The following is an 18,725-nucleotide window of genomic DNA, read 5'->3' on the forward strand; positions in this document are numbered from 1 at the left end:
TTACCCCCTTACAGTTTTTAGTGGGCGGGACAGACATTTATGCCTGTTAAGCTGACACCAATCTAGTGAGACTCCCCAGGGGGACAGATCGATCTAAATATCTATGGGAATGGGATCTAAGATATGTCCTGCAAGGAGGATTTTTATCAAACTACCAAAATATGCAAGCATGCTATCTTAACAGGCCAGAGATGAGAGGACAGTGCCCTCTGTCCTCAAAAAACATATATAGTAAGTATATGACCTGGTGCAGTGATGCTAGATAAGGAAGACGTGACATAGGTACATATTCACTCACTCACAATATAGATGTATCTATTTAAAAATAGGACTTGCTATGTAGATACCTGATGCAATGTGAAATGTGCACACCTGATAATAATGTAACCTGACCACTATAATGATTTATCTACAAATATAAATCTGATCTGAATCCCACCAAGTATAAACCAGTAGGTCAACGATAACACAGACAACCCTGAATGCCATTTGTGGTTTCAAAAGGTTAAATAATTCTTACAACATTCTCTGTAAAAATCACAATAAAGCATTTTTGCAAGAGTGCAAAAGAGGTGCCACATGGCTCCAGTTATTGTTCTGCCAACCAACAGCTGCTTGGTAGAAATGGATGCCACAAGTCGTGACTCAAAAAACAAAGAAAACATTTGTATCATGTTGTTTGTCATTTCGTCCAAGGTGATAACTATATTATGAGACAAAACCCTTCTTCTGACAAATTACGTTATAAATATTTAAAAGGTCACTGCCTCCATTTTTTTTTAGTTTTCTTAAATTCATTTTGGCAGCATCTTGCCTTTGAAAAATATCAGTGAAAGGAAAAAAATCACTAAATTATATTGTGTATATATTAATCTATTATGCAAATATTTCAAAACTTTCCCTGGTCAGTAATGTATGATTTAATACAAGCACCCAGTTCTAGATGGTGACCAAAAACCCAAGTATTATTAAATTCAAGTAAGTTGCACTGATAAATCCAAGCTTACTTTGTAACACAACTTGTTACAAAACCATACTTTGATGGATGTTGCTTATACATCATATGAGACACTTCAATAAATATTCTCATAACAGGTTTTCCTATTCAACATCGACACATATGACAGATGTGTGCTATTCCAACTTGACCCCTCCCAAGCCCTTGCATATAATAAATGACCATGCCAAGAATATCTTAATAAGATATGCACAGGTGGTTCTGAATATATAGCCTATAGAATAATGGTTGTCTGGTTAAGACATGAGGACATATACTCCACTTCACCAAACATACAACTCACATGCAATACTTATCTCAGAATGCCCTGTAACATGCAATGACACTTCAAATGTTAGGTATCAAATGTAAGAAATTATTCCCTACTTCTGCACAATGAACATGTAATAGAACTTTTTATTTAGAACTTACTGTAAATATGCATAATGAAAGTTATTGAAAGGGTATTTTCATATATTTAAAATATATATTTAAATATATAGCAATGTTTACTGCGCAAACACTTAACACACATTTATATAACATTCATCTAATTTTACTAAATAACTGAGAGCATTAAGACTTCTCATTTTATAAAAATTGCACGAAATGACAAAATGGTTAAAAATAACACCCACAATTGGGAGTGCCATATTTTGTAATAGCTTTCACTGATAATTCTATATTATCTTTATAGAAAAATTCTCATACAAGATTAGGAAATGGTAAATATCCTTCCTTTTATAAGTCAAACCCACTCTTACTACCACCATCAGATGATCATGACAGATAAGGACATGCCCATGGCTACCATGACAAAAGGCACACCTCTGTATGGACGAATGAGGAGGAGGCAATTAGTTGGCTCAGCAAATAGCAGACTGACCAGTGAACAACGCCTACAATAGTGCATTGTACAAGGAAAACTTTCAGGATGCAAGTTATATATAGGATTTCTGCACAAAACTCACCATGACTCAATAACCAACTGAAAAAACCTTTGCTGTACTTTTCCCATATCACATATCAGCTGATGTGGTAATGGAATGGGGGATTGTTATCTGATACAGCGTTAATATTCAACTTTGTTTTATCAAATATATTCAAAATGTGTAAAATAAATATCACATACCATACCACGTACGGAAGTCTACAGTGTGTCCAAATCTTGCCTTATAATTTTTATTTTTTGTAAAGAAATGCGTTGTGACCTATTAAAACACGTATGGTTTACGGACCATGATTTACCTGTAAGCTAGGGTCATGCATTCAAACAGCTTGGTGAAAGAATCGTCGATTGTAAAACAGATCCCATGAAGGGTTCCATCACCAAAATTGTATGTTTGCTGAGGTTCCCGACTAGCAGTGGCAAAGTCATAACCCCCTGAAGCCTTCGAGACAGGGGGAACGGGCTGGTCGGAAATTGTTTTTTCGTCGTCATACCCATGGACTCGGCTCAACATAAAATGCCCACTGTGGATAAACTTGTCATTGTCAGATTCCTCCCAGTCGTCTATCTTCTTCTGATCTTCATCACTGGAATCTGTATCAAATATATCACTTTTAGCCATAGCTATAGGCGTTAGCGGGGCTTCATGGAGAAACATTTAGCAAATTATTATCCATACACATAACACCAACTTCTGTCCGCCATGGTAAATAACCGAAGTTTTAACGAGAGGTTACGGAAACTAACGACTCTGGGGTTTAGACCAATCAGAGGTGAGAATACCTTGAGAGTCCGAAGGTCACCCTTCTCCATTACAAAACATTACTGAAGTCGAATCGTGTGTGCTATCATGTGCGTTAAAAGGAATGCTGAATTTAAAGTAACGTTAGTGTAATAAAATTCAGATAAATTTAAGTTGCATTTTTATACTAAGTGAAAAATATTAGAGGGAACGATATTAGTCGAATGAGATGCTCCAAGACTGTCAAGTGAAACCAGGCTAGAAAGGATCGAGGGGCTACAGGTAGGCCGACCTGTAGCCTACTAGTAGGCCTACATGTGAGCCTCCCCCCCCCCCCCCCCCCCCCACCTTAACCCGCCCAGGGAGCCGTTTATGAAATATTCTGGAATTTATATGTTAATGCACATATGCAGTGGAACTGTCATTTTGAGATATTTATGAAAACATGATACAAAATTTTATACTTTCCTTTGTTTTCAACGGATGAACGGATCAACTGGTCATAGCCGGGTTGAAAACTTTCATTTTAATTAACTGTCGGCCTACAATTGGGTCCTATTGTTTTTTTTTTTTTTTTTTTTTTTGGGGGGGGGTGCTCACAGTTCACTAGCAAAATCCAACCAACTAAACAGTAAAGATGGCAAATACACAGACACCAAAACGGAAGGAACATCAATAAAATACACGCAAAAATAAAAAAAAATCAAACGGTAAAGTAAACAGAAATACGGTTAAATATGAGCAAAACGTCACTAGTAGTATCAAAAACCAGAATAATTACCGTAAATGGGAACCGATCATGCTGATTTTCGAAAGCAATCTGCCTCTTTACCAGACAAAGCCTCTCAGTAAATTTAAAGTAAAACAAAAACACAGTTTGGCAGTAATAAGGCAAACCTCATGTGTTGGACAGCGACTGCGCCGGCAACGACACGGACAGACCAAGAAGTTATAATGAGATTATAACTTCTTGGACAGACAGACCGATCAGAATATAATTAAGTATCTGTAAGTGTCTGTATATAAAAGTATAATAGGCCTTTTGAAAAAAGAAGTAAAGTTAAGGATATTGTGCTATTATGTATACTATTGATGTTCAAAGCTAATTGGAAAAACAGCCTCGTGGATTGCATGAATATAGGAAAATAAACCGGACATCTTGTTGGATGTTGCGACCTCTCCCCTCCCAGGGGCGTATCCAGGATTATTTGAAAGGGGGTGGGGGGGGGGGGGGGTCCGCAGACGCGAAGCCGATCCTCTCCCCCCTCGCCCTTGGCGTGGGGTTCGGGGCCCGCTGAAGGCCCCTGAAAATTTTTGGTATGTTAGAGGGCGAATGATGCCATTTGGTACGGTTTAGAACTACTGTAGAATGATTCAGCTAGTCAAAATTCTAATTTCAAGAGGGGACCAGAAATCGAAGGGGGGGGGGGGGGGGGGGGGCAGGACCCGCCTGACCCCCCCTCTAAATCCGCCACTGCCTCCCCCTTCCTACACTTTAAGATTGGCCTATACCTTTCCCCGACCTATGCTAAATGCGTTTGAAAATATAATGTTCAAATATCCAAATATTGACCTACCATTCATAATTCGGAAAAAAAGAAGAAACCCTTTAAATTAGTAAAAGTTGGTTTACTTGATGTATTTATTGAATTCTTTTTGAAATCTCAATTGTCGCAATGAGACTATGGCGATCTAAATGAATAATACGGATCTAAGTAATTTAATCAGCAATCGTTAAAAACATTGGATGAAGTGCACGAACCAAACGGATCGAGCAATGATTAGTGAGCAGAAGGAAATATTTGTTTCCCTGTAGGAAAATTAGAATTAGAGATGATAATTGGACAACGCACTAATAAAATGATAATTGGTGTTTCAAACTGTTTGAAATCCCCGACGCTACTTTTTAACTCATAGCTGTAAAACCAATATTTTTCTCAATGCTGTCTCACCCAACCTTGCAGTGATATCGAGTCGTAGTCACACTGGAGAAACAGAGCTAAAAATGCATTAGTTGTGACAAGTGTGGATAGCAATCACAACAAACACCTTACCTTTGTTAAGATTTACAACGAGGCTGTATTTTGTCATCACTAAAATAATGCCCTCGGGAGCGTAGGTGCAGAAGAGCTTACGGTAATTAAAGTCAAACCTCTTGTAATGAGGATATATGATGTTTCTTTTACCTTGAGGTCATGTAGGAAAATAAGTGGCAAATGAAGAGGGGAGCCTCAGAAGACGGAAAAGGTATGTATTTTACGGCATTATTTACGTTGTTATGGACTTATTTCGACTTGCTAAATCAAATGGTTATGGCAGTGCGGTCAACCTGTGCGGAGAGTACATTTCAATTTTACAGCATATTGATATGATAGGAGTTCAAAACAAAATTATAATTGATTTAAGATTTTAAGAAGTGCAATCTATGGAAAAAATGTGGTCGAGGGGGTGGTGAGGGGGCAGACAGCTGACAGCTAGTGCTCTATCTGGTACGTGGACAGAGCTGTACTTGCTTTTTGATTTCAATTTTGTGAACCAAGTTTGTTTTAGCCTCAGATCAGCATAAATGTGGGATGTATTATTTTCCTAACACTTCGTTTATCTAGCATTGAACTGGTAAGCATACATTTTAGAAAAGAGATACTTCTTTAATTTCTTCATACTAGTATTTCGATTTTATTGATTTCTAGTGTTAAGCTGTCAAGTGATGCAGCTCCTAAAAAAACTTCGAATCTCTGGATTTTCAGTGCTCAACTGTTTAAAGAAATCACAAGAATATATATCTGATATTTCAAAATAAATTATTGTAGGCAAATTTTATAGAAATTAATATGTATGTAGTGTTGTGAAGCAGTCTTCAGAGTGTTTTAATGCTTCTTGGTCTATGACATTAGCATTTGGTCTCTTTTTATGAAGGTGAATCTCCATTTTAGTGTATTTTACAGTATTGTTATACTCCACCACAACAAGCACTTTTTTCATGTAGCCTTTCTGTTTTACATATACGTGTAAGCAATTCGATTTATGACACTTTTCCCAAAAAAATGAAGAGTTGTTTTCTCTTTAAGGTAAAGTTTAGGCATGATTGCTATTTTACTTTTTTATGTATATTTAAAATATTTAGGGACTTATCACAATCTTTAAGAGATAACTTGTGTATGAAAAAGAAATATAAGATACTTCTTGCTTATATCCATATATATATAGGTAAGAAGGTGTCATCTTGAAGTTTTTATAAAAGATTAGATATCAAAATATATATTAATGACATATCTTTGGCCTATCCTTTACCTTTAAATGTTGAAATATAAATATTTCTACTTCTTTTTAGTGACTAAAAATAAACACAAAAAGGGAATTTAATAATGATATTTTTGTTTATTTTTATCTGTTAGAGGTGATATGATTATCAAGTAATTATTACTCAGAACCTTGGCCTGTGGATTTTTTTTTTTTTTTTATAAAAATATAATATTTTTTCTTTGACCTGTCTTGAAATATCAGTTAAAGAAAAGTGAAGGGGATTGCAAAGAGGCAGACAGAAATGTGGTTGAAGGCATCTAAATATTAATTGCTATATAGAGACGCTGTTATGCTTTATTTATAATGCTGGAATTTAGAGTTCACACAACAAAGGACCAAGGAGCAAAGTGCAATCAAATTCTGTCTAGGCAATTGAATAAAGGAATTAATCATATTCTGAAAACTGATCTTGCCTGTACCATTGAATACTCTTTGTCCTGTGCATATTTGATTAGCCTCAAATTTTATTTTCTTTTAATGTTGACAGGGAGAAAGTTGGAGATGATAAAGTGGGATATTTACAATCCTCAGTCACTGTTTAGCTGTAGTGAGGGTGTGTGCATTGCACTTATTCCAAGTTGAAACTTGTACCTTGGAACTATTGGTTTGAACTGATCCCAGAGTTGTTTGAGTGTTACCAAGGCAACAAAGTCTACAGTACACTATCAGTAGCGCAGGGTGATTAATAGGGACAATATCAGTGTGATACATGTGTGGTATTCTCCAATAATCATGCCACTGCAATTGGATTTAGATATCATTTAAAGACTGGGAAACTGTGCGGTATTTATTATGGAGCACGGCAACAGAACCTATCTGTCAACATTGTCAACTGTGAAAGAGATGTTGATTCAGGTCAAATGGCTTTACCCATGTAAATAGATTGCATTTGCTTTGTAAATTCTTCATGAGTTTCCAGCGTATGCTAGATACAGAGCACACAACAGGTATTGAATACTGAGAGATGTAGAGTGTGGATGCTGATGATGTCAGGTATGTCAATATATAGTATTCGATTGTCACCAGCTGTACTGTAACTGTATATATATATATAATATTACTTAGTATATGTATAGTATTACTGGCAATGAAACCGAAACTATTGACGAGATCTACTGTGCACTGTGTTTTGACCTTCTTGGCATACACTACCTGGCATGCAGCTCTTGGCATACAGCCATCTGGGATATATTCACCTGACATATGCCATTTGCATGTACATGTTTAAGTATACCCCTAGATAACCAACGTTTGTGGCAACTACCTTATGTGGCTCTCCCACCTGTTGTATCAACACTCTATCAACAGATCACAAGTTCACAACACCCTTAGGTAGTTAAGATTACAAAAATTAAAGTCATTGCTGGAGTGTATTTTATATGATGTGACCCAGCTTCATAAAACTGCATCATCAGCATGTGGTGGCTTATGGATTTTACTGTTTCCTTGGTCGAGGTAAAAGGCTGCCTTGCATGCGTCTTGTCAAGAAAGTTGTTTTGGATTTGTGTCTGAGCCTTAGCTGTTATGTTGTGCATTAAATTACTGAGTAGATTTACTGCACAAAATGTGGTATCATTGTATACCATCATCATGCAGCACTTAAACTGAGATCATTGCAGTCAATGATTTAGAGTCATTATTCTAAAAATAAGACCATACATTTCATTTTAGAAACTACAAAATTTTTTGGTCAAAATAGCATTAAAAAAAAATCTTTTTCTCTTATAAAGTCACTGGTTGTACATGGAAAAGCATGACTCTGATGGATGATTTTTTTTTATGGTGAACAGGAAAACACAAGAAACTGCATATTTATTCTGCACAGCCTTTTAAAAAATAAAGGAATTGCAGTGGTGATATGTTTGCTGGCCAAACCAGTGGATGGAAGTTCACACCAAGAGAGATTTTGTTTTTGATATTGCGGTATATAAATATGTACAGAACAGTTGTAAAGAGTGTAGTGTGCCATGTTTATGTTTCCTTTTATCTGATTAACACACCTACTACGTAATGGATATACATGTGCAGTTCAAAGTTTGTTATAACAGGTATGGCACATAGAAAATGGCCATTTCTGTGACACAGAATATACTATGTAGGAGTGTAATCTCTGATGAAGCTTGCCAAAATACAAAGTAAGTTTGTAATGACTGTTTTTACTATTGGGAATAGGCAGAAATTGTTCACCCAGAACTAAAAAGAATATGCAATGTATAGTACCAGTATATACCTCAAAATATGATCTGTTATTTCAGGTGGGACCAAGAAGTTTTTGTACACTGGTCCCCAGTCAAAAAATGAAGATGAGAATGAATGGGATTTTACCCCAGTAAAAAAGAGTAAAGAAAGCACTAAAAACAGTTGTAAGTTTAGTTTAACATTCACTGTTACATTGTTTATCTTCAGTGCTATTTGCTTGAGTTTTTTTCTCCATTTAGAACATTCTACATACAGCCAGTGTTGTAACAACGAGATAACCTCTTGGTTTCATAGTCATTAATTATTCATCAAATTGCCTTATGTAATGACAATTTAACATTGAGTGATGTATAATTAAGGCACCTGTAATTTAATGGCCAGGAAAAATTTGATTATTATCATTGAGTAAATGTTTATGAGTTTCTGAATAGAAATAATGATTAATCTGTTAAACATATGGATCCTTTTGACATTTACAAAATTGACAATTTTGACATCAGGGGTGTTTATTTCTTAAAAATATTTAATAATGGAGAAACAATCAGTTTCAGTTGAAGCTAACTTGGAAGATGTCTGGAGTATAAAGAAAAATGTTGCTTTGGGAAGTCCTGTGCCCCAAAAAACTGATACTGGTCTAACTCTCAATGTGGGCAAGGGGTTCTACTCCAGGCATGCTGCACTGAAAGGTGAGTAGACGGTAATGACTCGATCTTTTAATGGAGAAAATCATGAATTAAACAGAAACTGTGTTTTTTAAGTCATAAATTCTTATAGTTAGAACATTTCAATTGAAAGACAGCAGCAGAATTGAAAAGCAGGATTGGCTACCTTATAGTTAATACTGGGGGGTAGCAGGTGTTCTTTTCCTGAAAAAATGCGGACTTTTAACCAATTTTCGTGTACCTACATTGTATTTTTACCCAGAGCTGACCTTGTCTCCCTCTCCTCCCCCGCTGTGGACCTGAACAGCTTTTATAGCTATGATTGCTACACTCCTGTTTTTAAGCTGCAATACACTTCTCTCAATAGTAAAGCAGTAATGTATTGTTCATGTGTAGGCAGCTTTGATACTGTACCATGATGCTTTCATAATATTGATTACAGTTGTATTATAAACTGTCCATAGGTTAGGGTCATTGGATTCTTATGGACATGATGTGTAAAAGTTTCATTTTTAATTGTAATGAAAGTTCAAGAGGGTGGGGCTTAAGGCCCAGTTTAGGCTAAGATCGTATTTTATGGCATATCTATCAAATTAAATATCTCTTGCTATAAAAATGTAGTATTTCGCTGGTTGTACAACTATGTATGTAATATCTGTATAAACTGTATTTCTATTAGCTCTGAACCACATCTCTCATAGTGTGATCAAGAACAAATGTACTGTAAAAACAGACATCTCTGAAAAGGCTTGAATGCTGATAATGGACCTTTCTCTTAGTGTAATGTGATTCTACAATCTATATGTAATAGGTAGATCTTATTCATTTTTCTTTGATTTTCTTTCAGATGAGGACTTGAACCATCAAAACATTACCGGTAACACTTCACCAGGTAAGTGAAAGTTTTTTCGAATGTCTATCATGTTTGCACTTAGAGCTTTGAATTGGTTATGTCTACAATATTTCCTTTGTGCACAAAGATTTTTTTGTAGACATTTGACTGTCAGGCCTGCTGATCACGTCCAACAGCTTGGGGCAAACCAGAGATCAATTTTTACTTTCATGAAGCTTGTGCAGGTGTTTTCGTTGTTATTTGTTTTTATAACGGTATTATGTATGCTCGGCAGTGTACACAGAATGTGTTGATGCTAATTGACCCGGGCAACCCATGGGGGTATTGATCTGAAGTTCTGAACAAAACAAACGTGCCATAAAATAGCATTGTTATATTTTATTGTGAGGAACACACTAAAAAATTGCTTGAAAGAAATATATGCATGTTTTCGCCTTGGTATTGAATGTACTCTGCTGCTTGGGTGTATTGAAGATATATACTTTGGTTGCAGCAGTTCTTTCATTCCGTATCAGCCAAAGAATGTGTTGAATTTGCATTCAAGTTTGAAGCATTTTAGGACATTTGCAATGAGTCATGCTTGCAGTCATGGCTTTTGTGCAATACCTTATAATTGAATATAAGAGTTGTCCTTGAGGAATAGAAGTTTTATAAATTTGAGTTTTTTTATTCTTTTAAGAATCTATTTTATATAATCTTAATAAAATAAGATCCTAATGATATCTCTCCAGCAAAATGAAATAACATTGTCATAGATAAAAAATAGATATTTAATTGTCCTTCAGGTGGACGTTCATGGAGTCAGCCCAATCAGTCCAGATATTCCTATGCCCACACCAGTGCAGCAGCGGGGCAGGGACAGGTGCAGCCTGGAAGTCCCTCATCTTCTCCTAAAATACAGCAGGACAACATGGGAAGACTCAAAAGACAGAATAACCAAGGTGTTCAGAGCACCAGCGGCAACGTCCAAAGCACAATGCAAAATAAGTCCAGATACTTTTGATGCAAATATATTTATACTATCACAGAGATCTTTGAGAATATGCCGTCCAACATCTATATTAAAGAATTTATTTGATAAAGGCATGTTTATGCTTGAACTATTTTTTATTGGTATTTTACTGTAGGTTTGGCATCAAAAGTTTTCTTTGGAGCTAATTTACATTTTTGAAGAATCTTTGATGCATTTTAGAATGTTGAACCACAGTACACTTACAAAGACGCTTTTCACATTGAGCAGTATACCTAATCCATACAGTCTGTATCATATTCTCCATGCTTACAGCTGTGCAGTTAAGAAAAATAATGGGCTGCGTTGAGTGTGGAGGATCTATTTAGGTAAATCCTTTACATAATAGCCAGACTATTATTTGTCAATCTTTCACAGTGAACTAATCCAGATTGTATCACATAAGTATATTTTGTGATATAAAAAGGGGCCTAAATCTTTCAAATTATATAGTATCTGGCATATAAAAAGAGTTGACATCAAATGTTCAGGGGTATTTCTCATATATTTTGTATGATTCCCTGCTTAGAGTTAATGCTTGATGTTGGGGAAGAACATGCGGGTCCATGTTGTAGTTTCTATATCAAGTTTTGTGATGATACTTAAATGACATATTTGATAATTCTTATGTTTGAGCAGTTTGTAAGGGTGTGTGTACCTTAATATCTTTCTGTTAGAAAGAGATGGAATAAGGAATGGTGCCAAGTACTGTTGGGATGTTTTGAAAACAGATATTGCATTTTTCTTGAAACTTGCTTGCTGTAAGGCCAAAGTGCAGGCCAAGTTGGAGAAAAGACCCGATTAATTTCGAGCATTATTTCAAATATTGTGTTGTTTTATGTGATCCTTAACAGCTATTTACATGTATGTTACATGATTTTGTGTTAAAAACTTGTTTTATTGTGTTAGTGTTTAGACTGAATAATAGACTGAATTATTTCTTAGTGTTGATAAACAATATAGTATACTTGTGGAGACAACTATATTTTTAAGAAAAATATTTAGCATTAACAAATTTAAGTGCGTTCAAAGGGTATTTACTAACATGTTTATTAACATTATTTCTTAATTTTGATACATTGCAAAATATTTTTGTGATAGTGGATAGATGTACTAAATTTATATTACAGAAATCATTTTTTAAATTATTGTTAGGATGTGCCAAATTTCAGATACAAAGCAACGTAGAAGTAGAATTCTTATCAGTCTTGTTGCAGTGTACTTTTGTTGGTAACAATATTTTATATTTATATCCTCTTTGTGACTGTCAGAATAATGGCATATTCTTCTGGAATGCTTTTAAAATGAACATGATGGAAAATTGGTTGTTTTGAAAAATTGACATATTATTATGAAAGACAATTGTTAGTAGTCACTGTTATTTTCAATAGATAGTGTAACCATATTAAGTCGGAATCTTTCTAGATTAACTGTTTATCTGACATTCCTTGCTTGTATATTTTAACAATAACTGTTATAATAAAGTTTCCCATGTGCTGGTAACAGAATATGTATATTTTTTCAGTAGATATTAATCTCCTTTTGAAGGGGATAACTGTTTACATTACATTTTTGATTACATCTCTTAAAACAAAACCCGTCTTGTGACTCATAAAAGATTTTTTTATTTCGGTTGCACTAAAATGCACAAACAAAAAGCAATATATAAATATAGATTTGTTATTCAATCTCACACGTGCTTTCCCATAAAACCCCAATAATTATGCTATTATATTAGTCCACATTAAATATATAATTCACAAATAAATCACAGTCTGTATAATAAAATGAGTAAATATGCTTCTCTAAAAAACGAGCCAACAGAAAAAAACATTTTATGCAGGTTTCCAGCTGATAAAACATGGATTTCTTTTTCTTTTCACTTGAATGGAAATATAATATGCATTATCATATGTAAAGCTAAAATTCCATATATTATAATGCTTTGATAAAATTTTTTACATTTTCATTGTATTGGAAGGAGAACTGACAAGTTGTAAATTGATTTTTCAACTTTCATATCACATATCTTCGAAGACTTGAATCCATTGGGAGTATGCGTGATCTTTATACAGAATTCAAAGCAGTCCATAAAATGGCATTCCAAGTATTTGGGTAATACTGCAGTGGGTTAAAACTGGACCCAGAACCATAAAGTTCAAATTATGCTTGTACAGGCAAAATAATTTCATATAATACATTAATCATGTCCTTGTTATCATTATGTTTAGTCCACATTGAGCAACTCAAGACTTCCAAAATGTGAAGAAATCAGGCAAGACAGAAATAAAGTGACCAATTCAAAAAACAAATACAAGTGAAAACGATACAATATTTAGATCACTTGGTGTCGCAGAGCAACCCAACTCCTCTCAAAATCCAGTGATCTGGATCCTTGACTGTCTTCAGTAGCAAAGCAAAGATGTAGGTAAGATCTGTACGGCGTGGTTTCTTGTACACTGGACACTCATACAGGTTGTTGCCCTTCGGTCTCTCTGTGTTGATGGCATAGACATGGACAACAGGGAGAGGGGTAAACAACACTTTGGGCGATGGTTCCATAAGGCGAGCATTACGCCTATCCCAGCCAGCACCATCCAGGAACAACCCATGAACATACACACCTGGAAATATTTGAAAAGTTTGTATTATATCATTTTTCAAAAACTTCATGTTGATCTTTTGATTAGTGATAAGAATTTGCCATACATCTGGTGTCCAATTTTGCACCAACTACACATTTTCAAAACATCTAAACAGCGTTTCCAGTTCTGTCTGCTTTCTTGAACTTGAAATCCATGTAAAAACACTGAAATGATGAAAAATCCACTCTGGTCATAGTGCCCATTTTATATCATCACAAAAACTAAAAAACTGACTTACCCTCTGACGGTGGATTGGTGATATCCTCCTTCATCATCTTGGTGACATCATTGGATAGGACCACACCATCCAGGGCCCAGCCCTTGTGTGCTCGGGTGATCTCTTGTCTCATGGCAGTCAGGAAGCCCTGGAAAAGGCAGATATAATATAAACAATCTATTCCCTTAGACCAATTCTGTCCATGCTTTGATCATTTTATCATATCATAAACATATCTGTCAGAAAATTTTAATGAAAAAATAATAATTTGTGAAATGTGATTTATTGCCTTTGGAAGCCTTTAGGAAGACACAGGATGATATATCCAATGTATCATTTTGAAAAAAAAAACCTGAACAATTCACTGAAGAGATTTTATTCTGAAAATATTTACCTGAGGATTGAAGAATCCAGTGAGCCAGAAGTAGGTTGGCCTACCATCGAAGATCCAGGTGGAGAATTGGGCATTTCTGTCCAGCAAGTCCGTGAACCAAAAACCAAGAGTGGCAGACTCCCAGGAGATCTACAGCATAATACAGAGATGAACATAAAATAGACTAATGTAGACTGGGTCCACTCTATCAGAGCAAACTTAAGTATATTCTACACTTATTCTAATGTGGCATTTTTCATTATTTTAGTTCTAAATGCACATATTTCTTTTATCAGCTTTTTGCCTGGAGGACACTCATTGGCAAGAAAAAGAGAAACAAGAGAAAGCTAATTAAAAGGAAAAAGTGTATAAATGTGTAATTTCTATAAAATAACTTATACAAAATCAACATAACTATTCTAAGTTTATAGTCTTGCTGACACAATATGAATAGGCAATACTGATTTCCTTAGAGAACCCATTATTGCCTACAGTATATTCCAACATTTCTTATTCTCTCATACAATACTGACCTTTTTCCAGAAGTTGGGCACCCTAGCATCAAACATATTATCCAGGGCATCTCTCAGATTCTCACTCATGATGATAGTACCATCAATGGCCAGCTTCAGGTCCACTAGCGTTGTCCTCACAACAGAAATGACGCGCTGCATACGATCAATTTCCTGGCGCAAGAAGATGTTCAATGGCTGCAACTGACCCATTTTCTTCAGACGATCCCTCACCTCGAATGGTGAATAGTCTGGCGGGAGTTTCTCCAGCATGTCGTCTGCTAGACGGTAGACGATAGTCTCACGGGTTTCTCCACCACCTCCTCCAGAGTCTTTGGGCTGGATGTTCATTATAGTGGCCAGCATAGAGTTGGCTGTGTTGGTTTGATAGCTGGAAAAAATTTTTTAAAAGTTGATTGTAGTTCTGTGGCACTGATTAAGTGAAGAAAAAAAGATAACAATACAGTTATATAGCTCTTATTACAGCACTTTGTGTTTTAAGCCCGTAATCTTCAGGCGACCAATGATGCAATTCAGACATGCACGTGCACGCACGCACACACACACACACACACACACACACACACACACACACACACACACACACTGGACTTACGTGATGTCAGCATTAGGATGGAGCCCAAACACCTCTGGTGTATCTTGCAAAGGCATCTGCTCAATGTTGTTCCTGTACTCTTCTATTGTCTTGCATTTAGGAATCTTGTATCCTAGAGGGGAAACGACAATTAGTTTCAAGTAATTGCATTCATTGAGAACGTTTTTTAATTGGTAATTACAAAAGAGGAAAATTTTCAACCTAAGAAACTCTTACCTTTGTAGAAATGGAAGCTATCAGCAAACATGTTTTCTCCAAACCACACTCTAGCATAGGTATTGAGCAGACGTTTGTCATAGTCATCTGTCACACGTCCTCCATACTGGATCTCTCCGATCATGTAGCGCACTGTCTGCCAAGACACACCCTAAAATGACAAATATTCAAACCATTAGTCCACTGTTAACTGAAGTAATGAGATATTACGAGATCTATATGTCACATATCAAATCTAGACCAAAAAAAGATGTTCTTATAGATATTCCAATGGTTGCAGACAAAGTCTAAATCTCTCACCCTCTTTGGATCCATGTCATCCAAGTGGTTCTGGCAGAACTGAACGGTGGCATTGAAATCAGACTGGTTGAACTCATAGGGGATGTTCCAGCCAATGGGGCCAAACTTACGCCTCTCCTGCACTGTGGTGTGGAGGAAGGCCACCCCATACAGCATGGGGCGCCACTGAGGCATGTTACTGATGTCTAGTTGCTCCTGTAGAAGGCAATCAAAACAATAAAGAAGTTAATTTTCTTTCCACAATTTTTTTTCTCATAAACTAATTCTGCAAATCTGAAACAACTGAAAATCTTAACTTTCACAATTTTTTGGAAAAAAAAATTTTTTTTTCTTAAAATCGTCTGAGCACCCTGAGTATTGAGGGGGTGTTAATGCACTAACCTGTGTGATGCCTGCATATGTCCTCTTTAAGCCTGCTTTGACACCCAGGGGAGGCTCATTTGTGAACTTGATACTGCTCTGCAGCAGGTTGATGGGGAACTTGGGATGTGGCTCGGTGGTGATCCAACAGCGGAATTGGTCATGCACTGATTCTGTGGTGAGAACCTGAAGAAAAATAAAGAAGTGTTTTAGTATCTACATACTGTTCAGGCAATGTCCTCATTTATTAATCCTCAGGCATATAAAGGATAGATTACTACTCCAGCATTTGTTTTATTAAAAATTATTATCATCATTATTTATTTCATTTTTCTGTTGAAATACTTACAATTTCCAGAAGTTCATCCATAAAGTTCAAGCCCAAATGGCAGTTCTGTAGAAGAACCCATCTTCCCTCTTGCATGGAAATGGACAGCAGACGACGTGCATGCACCTCTTGACCTTGACCCATAGAAATGGCACCACATTCTGGAGGAAAAGAGAAAAAATGTTGATAATGAAACTTGTTCCTCTTTTTTTTGATATACCCATTGCACATTTCAAAGATTACAATTAAATAAATAAAATATATAATTTAAAAAAAATTAACCACCAGATGCAGTGTATGATGCTACATTATGTAATCTAGTGGTAAACAGAAAATTGAAGTATCATTATACTAGATATTCCTCAAAAGTAAGCTACTTGACTTACTCAGTGACTTCTGTTTGGCCAGTTTCTCAATGCTGTCAGTGGGATCAGAACCAAGTGACAGGAAGCAAATCAATGGGCAGCGTTTGTCAGACTCCTCCCACATGCCATCCAAATTCAGGATTACACTTTCAGCAAACTGAAATAAAAAATATATATTGTAAATAAAATAAAAAGACTTAATACTTTGATTTGTATTTCCACCTTGACTATAATAATACTTTTGATTAGGTTTACTTCTTTTCTTAATCTTTTTGGTAAGTGACAACTATTTTTCTTCCTATTCATTCAATCAAAATTTTCAAAAAAAAAAAAAAAAACTCAAATTTAATGCCTTGGACCTACCTGTACACCCATAGATTCGGCCACATACTTCTTAGCCATAGGAATCACACGGTCTGGAGACCAACTACGAATGAGCAAAAGCTTTCTGAATGTATCCAGTGAGGAAGTGTAACCATCTGGGATTGTTGCCTCCTCAGGGGCATCTTCATCAAACCAGGCTTTCCAGGCCTAATGGGTGATGACAAAATGTCATTTTATTAGATCATCTTTAAATTACAAATGACAACTCTGATTTCCCAACACATCCAATTTCACATCCTGTTTCACAGCTCAATACTCTTACAATAAAAAAACTGTGTGTATTAATGCATAGACTTTGGCACGTGATGTATATATCTTAATGTTTTTTTGTTGTTTTCACATGCTACGCCAAGTGAAGACATACCTTGTCATTTCTGCCAACTTGGCCCAGGATCTGACCAAACTGTGGCAGCTTGCTCAGCTCTACTAAGTTTAGCCATGTCATGTCTAGGATCCACTTTCTAGGTTTGGGCTCCACAGCATTTAGATCAAGGGCAGCACCACCTACAATGTAAAGCATGTTGATAACAAAAACTCCTTCTCTGGAGACTTGATAAAAAGCCATACAGAAATTCAAAAGAGTTTTACTATATTCCAATTCCTATTTGTAAACTAAGTCAACCCACCCTTGATGAATGTCTGGAATTCTTCATTCTTGATGCGACCCTGGTTGATCTCAATCTTCAGAGTCAGTAGGATTGTGAACGTAAACTTGTCCTCCTCATACAGACCACGCACCGTGTATCTAAACACCTCAAACGTCAGATACTCAATGATGTTGGCAATGCGTTTGCCTGTGATGGGAGACTTGACAGAGCGTGCCATGGAAATGTCAAAGAGTCCCAAGAACTGCTTCAGAGATGTCTGGTACATGGTGTTTACCATGCTCATCTCCACAATCAAGAAGTATAGGATACTGCCACGAGTTGCAACTGAAATGAAAAAGCCATTGTATAAATCAGACCATGCTTCTGAAACCATCTCAAGTCTCAGGAAATAATTTAACTTAATTTTAATTTAAAAATGCAATAAAGAAAAAAGGTTTTGAAATTAAAACATGTACAGAACTCTCTTCCACTGATAATCAAGATATCTCAACCATCTTACATTTCATATGAAACAAATAGCATTCTACCATTATTCTGAAATATCTGCAATCCATATATCATTTTAAAGTTACATACCAGGTCTGAACTCTTCTCTGGCAGTGTTAATCTTGATCTCGGTCTCCGCAGCAATGGACAGTTTCTCACTGACCTCCTGAGCGGTCACCTTGGTGTTCTTCAGCACCTCAATCAGAGACTCATCCTCTACCAGGGATCCCTCAGTGGATGTCAGCCTGTAGAGAAGATTGTCTTCCAGTTCCTGCATCTTTCTCTTGTTGGCTGTCACGTCCTCCATCAGCTTGGTACGCTCAGACTCAAGTTCCTGAAATTATGACATATTGTAAGCTGATGTGTCTTAACTTATTATAATAAAATAAAAGATGAAAATGGCAATTAAAAATTGAGAAGGGGTTTGCACAGAAAATGTTAAACTATCCATATCGGTATGTAAAAGTCATGGACTATATATTAATTTTAATCATTTGTCAATCTCCAATCTCGCTTGCAAAATAACAACAGGTAAAAACGAAACAAGAAACAAAATGAGGTAAGTGCACAGGCAACTTGTGGTCAAAGTCAGAACAATGTT

General features: G+C 36.0%; 3 protein-coding genes across 7 annotated transcripts in view; 1 reads left to right on the top strand and 2 right to left on the bottom strand.

Moving 5' to 3' along the window:
- The window catches only part of LOC106157152 (carbohydrate-responsive element-binding protein), a 22,114-nt gene extending 19,453 nt beyond the window's left edge, over positions 1-2,661 (bottom strand). For all 3 annotated transcript variants that reach the window (XM_086996075.1, XM_086996071.1, XM_086996065.1), the window contains exon 1: positions 2,246-2,661. In XM_086996075.1, coding sequence (XP_086852201.1) covers positions 2,246-2,604 — 359 coding nt within the window. In that variant the 5' untranslated portion in view covers positions 2,605-2,661. The remainder of the gene's footprint in view (positions 1-2,245) is intronic.
- A 2,090-nt stretch (positions 2,662-4,751) lies between these two features.
- On the top strand, positions 4,752-12,222 carry LOC106177895 (uncharacterized). 2 transcript variants are annotated; one of them, XM_087008585.1, is made up of 6 exons: positions 4,765-4,935; positions 6,479-6,984; positions 8,247-8,354; positions 8,736-8,876; positions 9,700-9,744; positions 10,491-12,222. In XM_087008585.1, exons 2-6 carry the CDS (start codon positions 6,969-6,971, stop codon positions 10,706-10,708), a joined length of 528 nt encoding a protein of 175 aa, XP_086864711.1. In that variant the 5' UTR covers positions 4,765-4,935; positions 6,479-6,968; the 3' UTR covers positions 10,709-12,222. The 2 variants fall into 2 exon arrangements, with proteins under 2 accessions (XP_013416289.2, XP_086864711.1); XM_013560835.2 differs by lacking the exon at positions 6,479-6,984 and having other exon boundaries at positions 4,752-4,935.
- Positions 12,223-12,744: 522 nt separating this feature from the next.
- Positions 12,745-18,725, bottom strand: part of LOC106177909 (dynein axonemal heavy chain 5) — a 40,982-nt gene continuing 35,001 nt past the window's right edge. For both annotated transcript variants that reach the window (XM_087008573.1, XM_013560854.2), the window contains 14 exons: positions 18,215-18,458; positions 17,657-17,962; positions 17,395-17,534; positions 17,010-17,177; positions 16,668-16,803; positions 16,303-16,442; positions 15,975-16,139; positions 15,594-15,788; positions 15,294-15,444; positions 15,078-15,189; positions 14,483-14,852; positions 13,971-14,099; positions 13,598-13,724; positions 12,745-13,338 (listed from right to left, as the gene is read on the bottom strand). In XM_087008573.1, the coding sequence (XP_086864699.1) occupies positions 13,055-13,338; positions 13,598-13,724; positions 13,971-14,099; positions 14,483-14,852; positions 15,078-15,189; positions 15,294-15,444; positions 15,594-15,788; positions 15,975-16,139; positions 16,303-16,442; positions 16,668-16,803; positions 17,010-17,177; positions 17,395-17,534; positions 17,657-17,962; positions 18,215-18,458 (2,667 nt within the window). In that variant the 3' untranslated portion in view covers positions 12,745-13,054. The remainder of the gene's footprint in view (positions 13,339-13,597; positions 13,725-13,970; positions 14,100-14,482; positions 14,853-15,077; positions 15,190-15,293; positions 15,445-15,593; positions 15,789-15,974; positions 16,140-16,302; positions 16,443-16,667; positions 16,804-17,009; positions 17,178-17,394; positions 17,535-17,656; positions 17,963-18,214; positions 18,459-18,725) is intronic.

The sequence above is a fragment of the Lingula anatina genome, chromosome 1, assembly GCF_051362555.1.
Source record: "Lingula anatina isolate TDL-2025a chromosome 1, LinAna3.0, whole genome shotgun sequence".
NCBI lineage: Eukaryota > Metazoa > Brachiopoda > Lingulata > Lingulida > Lingulidae > Lingula > Lingula anatina.

Coding starts and splice junctions, on each gene's coding strand:
- LOC106177895 (XM_013560835.2), top strand. CDS start 4,905: ATGAAGAGGGGAGCCTCAGAAGACGGAAAAG. Junction 8,355..8,735: donor AGAAAGCACTAAAAACAGTT/GTAAGTTTAGTT, acceptor AGAAACAATCAG/TTTCAGTTGAAGCTAACTTG. Junction 8,877..9,699: donor CAGGCATGCTGCACTGAAAG/GTGAGTAGACGG, acceptor ATTTTCTTTCAG/ATGAGGACTTGAACCATCAA.